Genomic DNA, 15770 nt, shown 5'->3' on the forward strand with positions numbered 1-15770 from the left:
AGTTCTAGCTAAAGCTCTTCTCTGACTTTCAGCTAATGCAAATAAATAACCGGGAAGATCTTCTGTCCTGAACTCCTATGGACAGTGGGAAGATTTTATCTTAGTGTGTGGAATAGTCTGTGGCAGATGCCAGTCATGTTCTTCGTTCTTGCCTACTTCAACTCCATTCTAGAAACTTCCTAAACTAACATCTATTCTTTCTTTTTTTTAATTAAACTTTTTTTTTTCTTTTACTGATTTCTAGAGGGAGGAAGGGCAGGAGATGGGGAGAGAAAAACATCAATTTGTTGCTCTACTTATTTATACTGTCATTGGTTGAATCACGTGTGTCCGCTGACCGGGGATTGAACCCGCAACCTCAGCATGTCGGGATGATGCTCCAACCAGCTGACCTGCCTGGCCAGGACCTAGTCTTTTTTAAAAACTTAAATACATTTGGTGTATAACATTATATTAGTTATATAGTTTCAGGTGTACAATATAGAGAGTTCACATTTTTACGCCTTACAGCAGTGGCTTGCACCCACCGGTCTGCGAAAGAGTTAACCACCCTGATGTTGTATGAAGATTGTAATGTTCACTCTTTTGCAGACCAGCAGGAAATTTCTGGCAGGCACCGGTCCGTGGACTCGTGGTGGCTGAGAACCACTGCCTTAGAGTGTGATCATCCCACTAATTCTAGTAACCATGTGTCACCGTGCAAACTTATCACAATAGTATTGACTATATTCCCCTTCCCCTTTTCACCCCTCCCCCTCCCCCTCCGGCTTTCGTCTCTGTTTCTGTGAGATTGTTTTCGTCTTCTTCATGCCTGAGTGTTTAGGTCAGTAGTTTTTAAAATTTTATACCTTGGATTCATTTATGACTGGCTGCTCCATTAGAGAACCTGCTTACCAGTGCAGTAGGGATGCTTTTGTATCATAGGCTTTTCCTTATACCTACTGACGATAAGTTTTACGGACATTCAGTTTTTCCTGGAAATAAATTGAATTGCTGTGTGGCCTTAGATTACAAAATGCTTTTTCATAGTGGAAAACACTTTATTGCGTCAGTAATCATAAAAAAAAGAAGAGGTCATAAAAATTGTGGAAGGGCATTTAAGTAATTTACAGGTTTTTCAGAGTTATGGTAAACCATCTTCATGCAAAAATCTCTGTCCAAATTCAGATTGTTTTCCTAGGATAGATTCCTAGGTCTGAGTCAAAAGTTATGAACATTTTTAATGCTCTTTTACACTTGCCAAATGGCTTTTCAGAAAGGTTGTCCGTGTCAGTTTTATATTCTCACACTGTATCCTGATGCCTGTCCCCTCACCCTCTCACTAGCTTGCGATCCTATCCCTGTTAAGAATCTTGGCAGTGGCAACTCGTTTTATTTGGCAGTTTTAATTGTGAGATTCGATTGTCTAAATATATTTATTAGTTACTTTTATTTCTTTTCTGAATTGTATTTAGGTCCTTTGTCTATTTTTATATGAGCTTTTAAAATATTTTAGGAACTAGCTGGCATTTTTTTTTCCCCCAGAGAATCATCAATCACTCTTAAATAAATAAATTCCTGTTGCTACTCATTCTTGGGCAAACTCAAGTTGCCTATACAAGTGAAAGGGACAGCCCAATTGCTATTCATCGTCTACTGTGAGGTTAGATATGGAAGCAACCTTTTCTGCTCTGCCTACACTGTGTCCTCTGAAGCATGACAAGATTCACCGATTGGTGCTTACACAGGCTTCTTGTCTCTAAATTTTAGCTGCTTTGAAGGATGACAGTCTCTTTGAGGTGATCCCCAAGTCTCCATGGTGAATTTCACCAAATACTAGGAAGCCCAGGTTTCAGGTTAACATCACAAACTTATTCAAATTTAATAGAAATTGGTCCTCATTTCCGGTGAAAGCCTTTGTCATCCTAGTTGTGGCTCTAACAGTGGTAATTACAGTTAACTGTATTTGTCATAGTTGTGGCTCACTGCCCCCTGTGTGTGTGTATATATATGGAAAGAGAAGCTTTTACCTTTATTGCTAGTCACAGCTACTGAGTTCTTTCTTCAGTTTTTTTTTCATTGTATTTACCATTAGAAAGTCTTCCTCAAAACACTTAGTAATCATTAGGGAAACTCTTCACAACTTTTGTGCTTCATTGATGGGTGCACAAGAACTATCTTTCCAATGAGGAGAAGACTTGTATCAAAACCTAATTAAGAGGAAAAGAAAACACCCGAAGACCTTCCTTGCATTTGGGAGCTTAAGAAAGAATGAAATTCATGTCTGACTGGCACAGGAGTCAGTATTTTCACAGCTTCATGTAATTTGTGAGGCTGCCTGATATCTTGGTTCAAAATAATCTATCCTCTTTCTGATTCTAATAGCAGTAATCTACAGCTGGACGTTAGGAGTACTTCCATAAGGCACTGTTCACCTTTCTCTGTAGAAGAGTTGATAGGTTATCCTGTTGGACCATTTCCACATGTGTGCAAATCAATGTAATTATGTTGGCTAGAGTGTGGCTTTGATAATACCTTTCTAACTCTGTTCACTTTGATGATCATCTTGTCTTGCCGGTGGTATTTCACACATCTTCCTTTCATCCCAGGAACACAGTCTGTGCACATAGTGTCTTATAACTTTCTAGGGAAAGATGACTATAGCATCTTCTTTCTATAAATATGGACACCGAGAGTTACAAATATAACATTGACAGACACCTCTGTTACAGGACAGTGCCACCTGCCAGGTTTCCTTCCTCCCAAAGGAGGCCTTTCTCTATGAAACCATATGCTTTCTTTCAAAGCTGCAATAGCTGGGCTGGCTGTCTTCTTGCGTTCATGCAACAGTGCTGAGAAGATCTGCTCTGAACCCCAGACTCTCCCTCATCCTGAAGAGGTTCACTCAGTAGTGATCTTTCAAGGTAACTGCAGTCTTCAAGCGCTCAGGACGAAGAGATACATAATCTGTCATTAATGTTGGACACACCTGCAGGCTGACAATTTCCTCATAAAACTCAGTCATTTTCTGCTGGTCATGGGGAGTATTTTTTCCAAGTCCTCTTTTATGAACTAAAAAGCAAGAAAGTTAAACCCGTAAGATGAATTACTCTTTGGGTGACTGACATCAAACTGGCCTTTAAATACTTCCTTGTACAGAGTGAATAGCCTTAAAAATGTGAAACAATCTGAAAGTCTTAAAAGTAATTCTCAGTCTAATCTCATAGCTACAGAGGTAAAGAAGTTACATTAAAACAAATTAGCATGCTTCTATGTTCAATATGTTATTTTCAAATATATAAATAAGAACAGAGATATATATTTGTGTTGAATTTAATCTTACCAATTTCTTTTGTTACATCTTAGAAGAGTTCAGAAGAAAATATGTGCAGGCTCTTTGATTCCTTAAGTTAGGATATGTTTTAATATTCTTTTGAGTTGGGCTTCAAGTCAAAACAACCACCTATGGACCACAAAATATTTTCAGTTAATTTGGGCTTATCCATGGTAAGATCCCGGCTAACCATCTTAATTCCTTGGTACTTGCAATATGTCTTATATGAGAAATGGGACCGACCAAGAACAAACCCAAGCAATGAAGCAATAGCGCAGACGCGTCATTCAGAAGAGATTGTTGAGGAAAATTTTAGAATTGTAATTAGGTCTCCCAAAACATCTCTAGTTGGAACTGGTACCATGTGACTTATGGCCAGTAGAATAGTCGTACATTTTGAAAAATGATATGTTTTTAGAAGCATTGCTGAAGTTTTGGCCACGATATGAACGGTTTTATGCAAATATTGAATAACTTCCCTATCACACAATATTATATCAGCCAACAAACCCCAAAGACCATTTGATGTTGACAATTACATCAGAAGAATATATTAGGTAAATGACATGAAATTGACCCTCTCTTAAAATGAGTTTCCGGTAATTTAGCTTAGATTTGCTGTTAGTGAAAATAGTGCACATTTGATTTTCACTTAATCATTTATAAGCAGAATTAAAATGGTGACCATGGAAAGCTTTTTTTAAATAACATATATTCTTTATATTTTTATCTTAATAGAATACATTTTAAAATCAAGGAATGTTGGCATTATTTTCCATTCATGTAATTTTGATTTGCTTTTAAAGAAAACTCCAGCCTTTAAAGGAATGAAACATAAACTGAATTTTTACAATGTAGTCAGCAATGATTTTTAAAGGATTTTTGTTTGCTTAGATAAAATATAGAACTAAGAAGAACTTTCATAAAACTTGACAATTGAAGTTTCTTTTTAGACATGCTATCTTATGTTAAATATTTTATCTCTTTGCCCTTACTAGGTGAAAGTCTCATTATTAGATACATTGCTACTAAATAGTTGTAACTTTACAGTTTTTTTTTTTTGATTAATGATGGCTTGGACTAAAGTTTCATTGGGTAGGATTAACTATGTTTTAAGATGGCAAAATGCCATTAGAACATTAGTGCCAGAATTTAATGAGAACCAGAAGTTAACTTCAAGGACCTTTATAATTTAATATGAGGGTATGATCATATTCTGATTATTTTACTGCAGTGTCCTATTAAAAGTAAGTTATTCTTTTATTTAAATCTTTTTCCTGTGATAAGTTTTACTCAGAAAACACTTGTTGTATATTGAGTATGTGGCAACCACGTGCTAGTCTTACCAGTGAGACTGTTTTCCATTCTCAAATAAAATAGACCCTTTCTGAATAGAAAGAGCAGAAATGAGAAACCCTTCCCTCATGCAGAACTCTCATGGCCTCTCAGTCTTACATGATTCTGGCTGCCTAAGGCACATTTCTGCCTCTCTAACCTCTGGTTTGTTTCTTCTTCGTTTCTTACATCAGCCACCTTCTCCACTGCCTACACTGAGAACTGGACACCTATATCCCTGTCATGAAAAGGTCTGGGATATTGAGTTTTTTAGGTGTGGGAAGTTGGAAAGCATGGATTTTAACCGGATGTTCTAGTTGTAATACTGATTGATGGTGTCTTACAGGAAGAGAAAAGTTTTGTAGCACAACACAACAGAAATGAATGTAGGGCGGGTAGGAGAACTGGCAAGGGATACTTTCCGTACTGAAGATGTATAGTGATGACTTATTTCTGTAAAATGCAGGTAACATTTAAAGCTATTTTCTTTTCTTTTCTTTTCTTTTTTTTTTCATTTTTCTGAAGCTGGAAACAGGGAGAGACAGTCAGACAGACTCCCACATGCGCCCGACCGGGATCCACCTGGCACGCCCACCAGGGGCGATGCTCTGCCCACCAGGGGGCGATGCTCTGCCCATCCTGGGCGTCGCCATGTTGCGACCAGAGCCACTCTAGCGCCTGAGGCAGAGGCCACAGAGCCAACCCCAGCGCCCGGGCCATTTTTGCTCCAATGGAGCCTTGGCTGCGGGAGGGGAAGAGAGAGACAGAGAGGAAAGCGCGGTGGAGGGGTGGAGAAGCAAATGGGCGCTTCTCCTGTGTGCCCTGGCCGGGAATCGAACCCGGGTCCTCCGCACGCTAGGCCGACGCTCTACCGCTGAGCCAACCGGCCAGGGCTTAAAGCTATTTTCTACTCTAAAAATCCCACGATTACTAGGTGTTTAGAACCCAAAGAGAGCAGTGGACTTAACATGAATGTCTATGTTCCTTACTCTTTTTTTCTTGTGACCTTATGTATACATACTTGCAGAGAAATGCCGAGACCTTATAAAGACTGTGATGCATAGAACCACAAGGTGCAAGAAGTAAACTACAGCAGAGGAGAAGGGAAAACTGCATCCAGTAACTCCTGATGGAGGAAAACCTCAGCTAGTCAGCTTGTGGTCCGAGCTTCCTAGTGACTAAGGCAGAGAGGACAAATAGGATGACATGGTGTGATTTTTCTGGTTGGAGGATGCATATGACCAGTTCTTCAGAAAGAAGCAGTTTTCTTGCTCTCAGTGAATAAGAACAACTTGTCAATGGGATTTCTCTAAGAAGCCATAAGCCACATAATGAATGATGGCTTCATGAATTTTTATAGAAAGTAAAAGAAGTATTCCACATATGTCACTTCAGATATTGGCCTTTGGAGAACATGGAGAGAATAATGTTAAAAGCAAGACATTTGTTTCTCCCATGGGGCAGGGTGAGGGGAGTTTGAAATTTCTGGTATATTTTCTGTAGATAGATGCTTATTTTGTTTTGACCCCCTGACATGAGTAGTAGAAAGATGTAAAGATGTCTAGTAAAGGGTAGCATTGTTAAAAGTAGGAGGGGATAAGTGGAATTTTTGTGGCAGGATGATATTTGCAAGACTGATCAGGCCGCTGGGAGGTGTTTAAATATGCCAGTTCCCTGTAACAGGAAGATCAGTCTCTGTTTTAGACAGCATATCCAATTTAGTAAATTATTATTATTCCGTCAAAATTAATGTGAACAATTTTCTCTTTGAGGCTGCTTTTTCCATAGGTGATGTTTTCCAGATGGGCTTTGTGTAAAACTCTTAATGCTTTACGTTTTCTTTCCTAGAGAAAGAGCCTTTTCTGACACGTCTTCCTTTCTTTCCCTCTGCCCCGTTGTAGGAAAGAGAGCGCCGAAGGCCAAGGAGAAGAAGAACAAGAAGAAGAAGAGGAAGCTGATAGAAAGAGCCCAAGAGCAGCACAGTGTTTTCCTAGCTACAGACAGGGCTAACCAGTAAAATCAGAGACAACATCGGGTGGATTTCTGAGGGTTTTTTGTTCTTTGCAAAAGTGCACAAAGCTCCTCTCCACTCCCGGACACTGGTGTGCGGTGTTTGCGCTGCTCCAGCCACTATCTGTTCCCAGTGACATTGTGCAAGGAGAAGCCACGGTGTGCTCTCCGTGTTATTTATGCTTTGATCTGCAGCTGGAGATGGAAGGTGGGAGCTCCTGACCTGAATTGGAGGAAGCAGCGGTGAGCGTCCAGGGTGGGACTTGGCTCAGTGCGTGCCCCGAGACCCTGGCAGCGCCCCGAGGAGGCGGGAGGTGTGAGGCTGCAGACCACCACCGGAGAACGGACTTGTGCATATTTATGGGAAGGAAGACCAGCAGGCAGAGTGCTGTTCCACTTGTGCATTTCATGTCTCACCTTGTGCGGTGTCAAGGATCAATGCATGTGGATATCTGCTTAGTGTTACCACATGTGGTTCTCAGCGTCTGTTCCCTTCAAACTGCTCAATTTCGCAGCAGCTCTAATATGTACATATTCTGCTGGGGCTTCGCATAAACCTCTCATTTACTGTATATTTATGCTCTCTTATGTGTAACAAGTCACACCTGATTAATAGATGTCACTTTGTCCTTAGTGGTTCCTAACCATTGTCTGGTAAATGGCTGTTCTAGTTTTGCGAACTGACAAATGTTTTGTTGCCCCTTGGAACTTACCTTTTTTCTTTTTCTTTGTGGGCTTATTTCTCAGTGTAAGGATAGGATAAGCTAGTTTGTACATAGGGTCAAATGACCAATGACAAAGAGTTTGAGTATCTCCTCACAGATAGAGCAGCATGTGGCAGTCGGAAGCCAGAACTCCCTTTGAGTCTAAGATGTGATGACTTTATGAAACAACTGAAAACATATGAGGGATTCCGTGCAGGCACTTGGCAGTATTCATCATGCCATGTCGCAGGCCAGCTAGAAAAGTCTCCCCAATGTGCTATACGTCCGTGGATCATTGAAAGCAGCACCTGACTTACAGTGACAGGGCACCTACCAATATTCTCGGGCCACAGTTACCATCACGAGACTGTTCATATAATCTGAGGAGAAAACAGTATGAATTCCTACAAACACTGGTCAGATCTTAACAGGTCTCCTTGGAGTGGGAATCCTCTCCAAGACAGGGAGGAACACCGTGGAAGCTTCCCAGGGGAGGACGTTCAGAGCAGCGGTTTCAAAAATGCTCTTGTCCTCTTGGGGAAATCAACTCTTAAAGGGTTTTGAATTGGCTACTTCTAAAAACATCATTATCTTCCTGGCTGATCCAGAAGAAAATTAGAACAAAAAAAGAAATGGTTGCAGATTTTTGAGGGGAAAACAAACAAAAAACAAAAACAAAGCAAGGTTAAAGCCTTTCTCTCGCCTTGCATTGGCAGAACTACCTCTTCAGCATTTTGGTTAACTTTTGAGTCAAAAGCAGCTTACCAATAAGTATAAATGTCATATACATCGTTATGAAAATATTATTGCTGTGAGATAAGCCATATATGAATGTTTGTATAAAACTTTAGGATTTGCATTTCATCCTAAAGTGTTCACCTCCTTTCACACCTATTTACACTATAGTCCTATTACTAAGCAGGGAGGGGGCTCTTATATAGTGCTTCAGCATTAATACGTCAATACCTGTTCTGTTTCTGGGATGTTCTTTTCATGCATTAAAAAACTTCAAAAGTATTTGTGGATATTTTTCTTTCTTTAGAGATGTATTTAGGAAAAACATCCAACACTTTAAAACTCTATCCCAAAATGATGGTTTTTTTAAAAAGAAAAGCAGATAAAAAATTTTAAAGCCCGTTAGTAACTACATCCAAGATGTTAACCAGGTTAGCTATAAATTCCATGATGGTAGAGTGGTTAAGAGTAGGGATTTCAATAAATTACATGATGGTGGAGTGATTAAGAGTAGGGATTTTAGAGCCAGACTGCCCGAGTTCCAGTCTAGACTGGGAATAGCCTGGGGCAAATTATTTCATCTCTCCAGGTCTCCTGCCTCATCTGTGAAATGGAGGTAATATAACCTACCTGCAGGACTGTGTTTTAAAGGGATGGATTGTGTTTGGAGGATAAAATCAGGTAAAGTGTATAAGGTATGTCAGCACAGCATGATATATACTAAGAACTTCACAAATTGTTACCTGTTATCCTTTAATTACCCTTCTCCTTGGCTAGTTAAACTATTTCAAAAATATGCATTTCTCCTTATCAAAAAAATCGAATGTGTATGAAAGCATCAATCAGTTCCCTTCAATTTACTTCTTGGTGCCTGGATTTTATTTGCCCAACCTTTTATTTGTATAGGAATTAACTTATAGCCATAACACACACTACAGTGTAATTTAGAGCTTCAGAATATGAGTTTTCCACAAACAGATAGCACTGTTCCTATACTGCATACAAAGTATGTAAGTAGAATATATGAAACTGCTTTTCTTCCCAATATTTCCAGGTGGATTAGCATCCGTGAAAGTCAAAGATGGGATTGCAGTTTTCTCAAGAAGTTTGAGCTGGGGATGAGTGAAAGGAGAGAAGGTGATCAAAAGGTACAAAGCTTCAGTTATAAAATAAATGTCTAATGTACAACATGGTGTCTATAGCGAATACATAGTAATTACATATATGAAAGTTGCTAAGGTTATACATTTTAAATATCCTCATCATGAGAAAAGAAAATTTGACAGATCAGCACTTAAGAAGAGCAAATTTTATAAATGTCTTTGTTTTTTTTCAAGATGCTAATTAATGAATCATTGTAAACATGGAATTTTCATGTTTTGCTTGAGACTTTTGGAGAAGAGTTAATAGTCTCAAGTAAACATGTGGTTCATATAAAGGTGATGTGTTTTCTTCTCCAACTTTTTTGTTTTGATATAAGCAAGATATATAATACTTCTGTTCATATTAGAGAAGTTTGTGCACAGTGAATACTGCTTGATAATACCAGGTTGGAAAAGGCAGAGTTAGTAACTCTGTGAGTATATCTCTGTCTTAACCAACCTCATCATCCTCCCTGTCCTTTCAGAAGGAATAACCATGCATTGCACTTTTACATTTGATCCCATTCCCTCTTACTTTTGTGGGGTTTTCAGTTTCCATGCCTTTCGTTTCTTCAGCCCTTCCTCTCCCTTCAACTTCAGGTACTCTTTCTTTCAAGGTCTTCATTGTCCAATATCCTGAAAAAGTAGCTGGCATTTATTGATGTCTTCCACCTTCTCCCATTCTCACCTTAACTCTTCCTGATCTTATTTCTTCCCCACAGCTGTATTGTAATTGTTCTGACAAAAGTAGCAGTGACATTCCCCTTTTAAAATTCAAGAAAAATGTTTGTCTAATTGCCTAGGTCCTTTTGTATGTGTCCTATCTGCTATTTCCACGAGTTTGACTCTACTCTTCCCTTTCTGTTAGGAATTTTTTCATTTGGCTTCTGTGACATTTCTACTATGGATTTTCCACTTCTCTGGATGGATATTCCTTTTTCAGCTGTCAAGTTATTTCTGAGCCTAAATTCAAAATAGTGACATTTCAGGGGTTAGCTCTCTATTTAATCTTGGGTTAATCTTTTCAGTTCCTCATTCCACCTGGGAAGTCTAACCTTATGGTTTCAAATATCATCTGCATGTTGTTGACTTCTAAGCCGGGTCTTTGGTAGCTGTTTCTAAGCTGCTTCTAAATATCTTGCCCAGGAAACACCACACTTATCTCAACCTCGATGTATCTAAAACTGAATTTATTGCTGTATCATTCAGGGTCTATTCAAGGAAATATACTAGTCTAGGTATTTCAAACAGGGAATTTAATACTTGGAATTGATTATATAGGTGATAAACCAGACAAGAAGCTATCATGAGAATAAGACAACCCAGAGATTAGCAACAGCAGGAAGCCTATCACCCGTAGGGCAAGAATAACAGGAAGATGTGAGGTTGTCCAGAATCCAGAGGGCAAGACCACCTGAGTAGAGCTAGAACAATAGCTGGGGCTAGAGCTATGACCGCTGAGGAAACTGGCACCAAAGACATAAAGCTTGTCTGGTAGGAGCTGAAATTCTGGAAGAGATCTGGTCACCATGAGAAATGTTGCCCAAGGCAAAGTGAGAGAGAAAGAAATAGTATTATTTCTCTGTAGAGTCCAACCTCCAGAGTCCCACCAGCACTTGACATTGCTCAAACCTGCCTAGAAACTAGGGAGCCTGGGTAATGTAGTTCTTTGTACTGCTGAGAAGCACAGGAGAAATGCAGATTTGATCCCAGAGCAAAGAAGCAAATGATCAGCATAATCAGACATTTGCCCTCAAACAAGTTCTCTCCCTGCCTTCCCCACTTAGTTGGTTAAGCAAAGACCCTTAGATCATTATCTGTTCTCATTGTTCCCTACATCTAAACTATTACTAGATTCTAGTGTGTCTACCTCAGGCAACTGTTGAATTTCTTTCTACCTTTTACTTGCTTTGTCCTAAGCCTGCTTGGCCCTCTTTTTCTCTCTTCTGAACTGTTTCATTATTATCCTACATATTCTTTTCCCAGTTTTACTCACTCCAATTTTTCATTTTACTTTTCCATTAATTTTTTTATTAATATATTTGTTCTGCTAGTTTCCTGTTTAAATACCATCCTATTCCTTGTGGAAGACAATATTAAACATTTTCACATGGAAAACAGTGCTCTTTTAATTTCCTCTTTACCTATGTATCTTGTAAGTTCAAGAAAAACCTGAATGAACTGGGATTATCATCATTATAAAATATCCAAGGGTTCCTTTGGTAAACATATTAGTTGAAATCCCTTGAATCATGAAAACAGAGATGTAATGGCAACTATGCCTTTGAAATTAGATGGTAAACATTAAATCTGATTAAGAGGTTCAATAGTCTGAAAAGGTGTGGATTAAAGATTTAGATATTTTGAGTTAATTTTTGTATATGGTCTCAGAAAGTCTAGTTTCATTCTTTTGCATATGGCTTTCCAATTTTCCCAATACCATTTATTGACAATATATAGGAGAAAATATAGGTACTAAACTTTATCTCAGAGCATTTTTTTTAATGAACTTGACATCAAAGGCAAGGGATGTAAAAGCAAAAATAAGAAAATGAGACTAATCAAACTAAAAAGCTTCTGCATGGCAAAAGAAAACAGCAGCAAAACAAAAAGGCAACTCACTGAATGGGAGAGAATTTGCAAGCAATACCTTGATAAGGGACTAATATCCAAAATACATAAAGACTCATACAATTCAACACCAACCACTCCCCCCCAATAACCCAATTAAAATGGCTGGAAAGTCTGAACAGACACTTTTCCCAAGATGACACAGCCCACAGATATATAAAAAGATGCTCGACTTTACTAGGTATAATGGAAATGCAAATAAAAACCATAATGAGATATCACCTCACACCTGTTAGAGTGGCTATTATCAATAAGATAGGAAATAACAAGTGTTGGAGAGAAGGTGGAGGCAGAAACTCCATAGACTTCTGATGGGAATGTAAATTGGTACAGCCTCTGTGGAAACAGTATGGAGGTTGCTCAAAAAATTAAGAATCAAGCTACCATGTGACCCAGCCATCCCTTCTGGATATCTACCCCAAATTTTCAAGACACCTATTCATAAAGATATATGTACCCCTATGTTCACTGCAACATTATTCACAATAGCCAAGATGTAGAAACAGCCTAAGTGTTATTTGAGTGATGATTGGGTAAAGGAGAAGCGGTATATATACATAATGGAATACTACTCAGACATAAAGAGGTGAAATACTGCCATTTGTTACAACATGCATCCATCTTGAGAGTATCATGCTAAGTGAAATAAGTCAGAAAAGAACAAGAATCATATTTTGCTCATATGTGGGATGTAAAACAGCAACAAATGAACAAAAAACAATCTCACTCATAGACATAGACAGCATGATGGTTCCAAAGGGAAAGGTCAGTAGGGGAAAGGATGAAAAGGGCAAAAGGGATCCAATATATGGTGACTGAAGGCAACTAGACTTTAGGAGGTAGGCACGTGATGGAATATGCAGATGACGTATTATAAAATTGTATACCTGAAACCTATGTTATTAACCAATATTACCCAAATAAATCTATATACATTAGGATATTACATTTATTTGTGGCCTGAACCTAAAGGTGAAAATGTAAAAACTCTAAAAGCATAACTACTTTCCTCTGTGTAAATTCTTTCCTTTCTAACTTCTTTATAAGCAGCACCACTTTATTTTATCATACCAACGTCCCTACATTCTCAGAGAATCTGATACTCCCCCCCCTTCTCCTCTCTATCTTCAACATCAAGACCTCCACATCCCTTTTCTGTAATATGTGTTACTGGTATACTCTTCCATTGTCCTAATCTACATGAATCACTGCAATGACTCATTCTAAAAGTCAAGAAAATGTTTTAAAATGATTATTTGATTACCCTTACTGAGTTTTTTACTTCTGGGATTCATAATTCTTTAGTTGGTCCCCATTATTTAGTCCATTTCCCTTCCATTAGAGTTTGGACTCCATTTTCTGTCTTAACCTATAAAAACTCAGTTTTTTCTGAATGCCTTCTAAGAATAAAACCCTGTAGATGATTACTGCAGTGCCCTTGTTCTCTGAATTGTTCATTTTTGTTGCAAGAAAAATTTTAGGCCAATGTTTTATATCATTTTGAGCATGGAGATAGTATATAGTAGAACAGGTTATATGATGATGGCAGGAGTGTTGTGGAAGCCATTTCAAGGAGGTGGCCTTTAGCAGAAAGCCTGAATGATAGGTATATGAAGATTAGGGAGAGAAGTAGCCCAGACACTGGAAACAAGCAGTACAAAGGTCTTGAGTACAAACAGGGTCAATATGATCAAAGCACAGACAAAAGGGAAGAGTTGCTCATGTGTAGGCAGAAGGACCATAGAACCAATATGAGGTCAGAAGTGTTCAAAGACAAAGTCATGAAGAACAACGAAGTTGAAAACTTGGATTTAATCTACTAAGTGCTTCAAAAATCAATGGAGGATTTAAGCAGAGATTAGTGATGTGATCTGATTCTTTTGTCCTATTCACTTGGGCTGCTTTGTGGGAGGTGGATTTTCAGAATGAAGGCAGAGAGACCACATTATTGTTGTAATCAGATGAGAATTAATGTGACTTGGGCTGGTGCATGGTAGTTCAGATTCGGGATATAGTTTGGCAGAAGAGCCTAAAGACTTGCAGATGAGTTGGATGTAGTGGGTGGTGGTGAAGGAAAAAAAGGAAACCAGTATGTGTTCTAGGTTTCTTGCCCTAAGCAACAGAACATATAAGAATGATGGGGAAAGCTAGAAAATAAAAATAAGCCATTTTCCATATGCTAAGTTAAAGATGCCTGTATAGATTGATGTGGAAATTCAGGCAACTGGATCTGGATGTTAGGAAAAAGGTGAGAGTTAGAGATATACTACTTGTGGGAGATCAACATATAGATGACACTTAGTATCAAGGATCTTGATGGCCTGACCCAGAGAGGGAATATACACAGGGAGAAAAGAACCTTAGAGGCACTAATCTTTAGATGTTGGTCAGAGTGGGAGGCACTAGTAAAGAGACTATGACAAAGTGTCCAGGTAGCAAAACCAGGAACAAGTAGTCACTAAGAGTGACCAAGAGCTGGGATTCAGGGCTTACATAGTTCTCTTGCCCCTTGTTTGAGAATAAAAATATCAGAATAATTGAAGAACAATTAAGAAAAAATTGCAATAATTAAGGAGTTTAGACTTCTCAAATATTCTTCCTTATTGTACACTAAAAGAGTGAAACTTACCAATACTTTTTAAAAGCTCCTTTAAAATGGTTTTGATGTAAAAAGAACATTAAATAAGTCAATGCTTAAAAACTTTGGAAACTACTCTTCACATAAATGTGATAATGATACTTAATTTCAGGTTACCATATCACCTACTAATTTTATCTACATTTATGATGAAATAATTATCTCAATGACCCTACAAGAATTTCCCTTGATTTCTTTCAAATTTAATAAAATATATCAAGTGAACAACAAAACTAGCATTCTGTGAATTATGGGTCCTTGGGTTTATAATTTACAACAATAATGATTTTTAAAACTTGTAATTATTGACATACTTTGGTAGCAGCCCTCTGATGTCAGAGCACACATGTTTGAACAGAGACAAATACAATCATGGTATTTAACTGACAAGCAAGGTAAGTGTTAAAAGTATTTTTTCAGAGTTTACTGTGTAAAATAGGATAACTAACACTTTAGGTACTTGTATTTAAGCTTTCAGTTAAGTAAATTATTTCCTTAATCTTTTTTTTTTTCTTTTCCATCACACATGCTTCTCCCAAGTTCTGCTTCCTACATCTACCACCTGGAAACAAGAGTGTTTAGTTACATGTACTTCTTTCCTTTCTGACCACCAAACACCATCCCATTTCTAAATTTTCTTGTAGTTAGATGAAGCCTTGTGGTTTAACAAAAGAAATTGTGTGAAACTGCACGGCTGGGACACTTAAGAGCATGAGTATGTTCTAAACAATTTCTGTTTCTATTTGGCTGGGACCATAAAAGTAGAGTGACAAGTTGAAAGCAGCCTGGATCTGAGTCAGTGCATGGAAAAGAGTCACCCTGGGTGGTTGTCCAACCTAAATTAGACTTTGCATGAGCAAGAAATAAACCTTCATTTTATTAGGCCACTGAGATTCCAGGGTTATTGTTACCCTAACATAGCCTGACATTACTCTGTAATATAGTTTATCAGTTTGCTTTTTATTGGGATCAAGAAAGTATATTACTTATTAGTTGAAACACGAGCAATAGATAAAGAAAAGCAGAAAACTCAAAGTGATATTTAACGGGAATAATTAATTTGCATAGGTTTAGAATTAGAACAATGGCATCTACTCTTAATGAAGCACCTCTCACATCTGGATTAAAGAAATTGGCATTCTGATAATAGTGGTAAAATAATTTATTATCAAACTTTTTCAAAGATTTCTATAGTGTTGTCAGATGGCCAAAGTACACATAATCTTCATAGGTTTTCTCCACACACTTACCCTATGAGCAAG

At 38.1% G+C, this 15770-nt stretch overlaps 1 protein-coding gene across 1 annotated transcript in view; it reads left to right on the top strand.

Annotated features, from left to right (window-relative positions):
• Positions 1-8379, top strand: part of RSPO2 (R-spondin 2) — a 179601-nt gene extending 171222 nt beyond the window's left edge. The window contains exon 6 of the mRNA XM_066264630.1: positions 6550-8379. Within this exon, the coding sequence (XP_066120727.1) occupies positions 6550-6665 (116 nt within the window). The 3' untranslated portion in view covers positions 6666-8379. The remainder of the gene's footprint in view (positions 1-6549) is intronic.
• The last annotated feature ends 7391 nt before the right edge of the window (positions 8380-15770 follow it).

Source organism: Saccopteryx bilineata, chromosome 3 (genome assembly GCF_036850765.1).
Source record: "Saccopteryx bilineata isolate mSacBil1 chromosome 3, mSacBil1_pri_phased_curated, whole genome shotgun sequence".
Lineage (NCBI taxonomy): Eukaryota > Metazoa > Chordata > Mammalia > Chiroptera > Emballonuridae > Saccopteryx > Saccopteryx bilineata.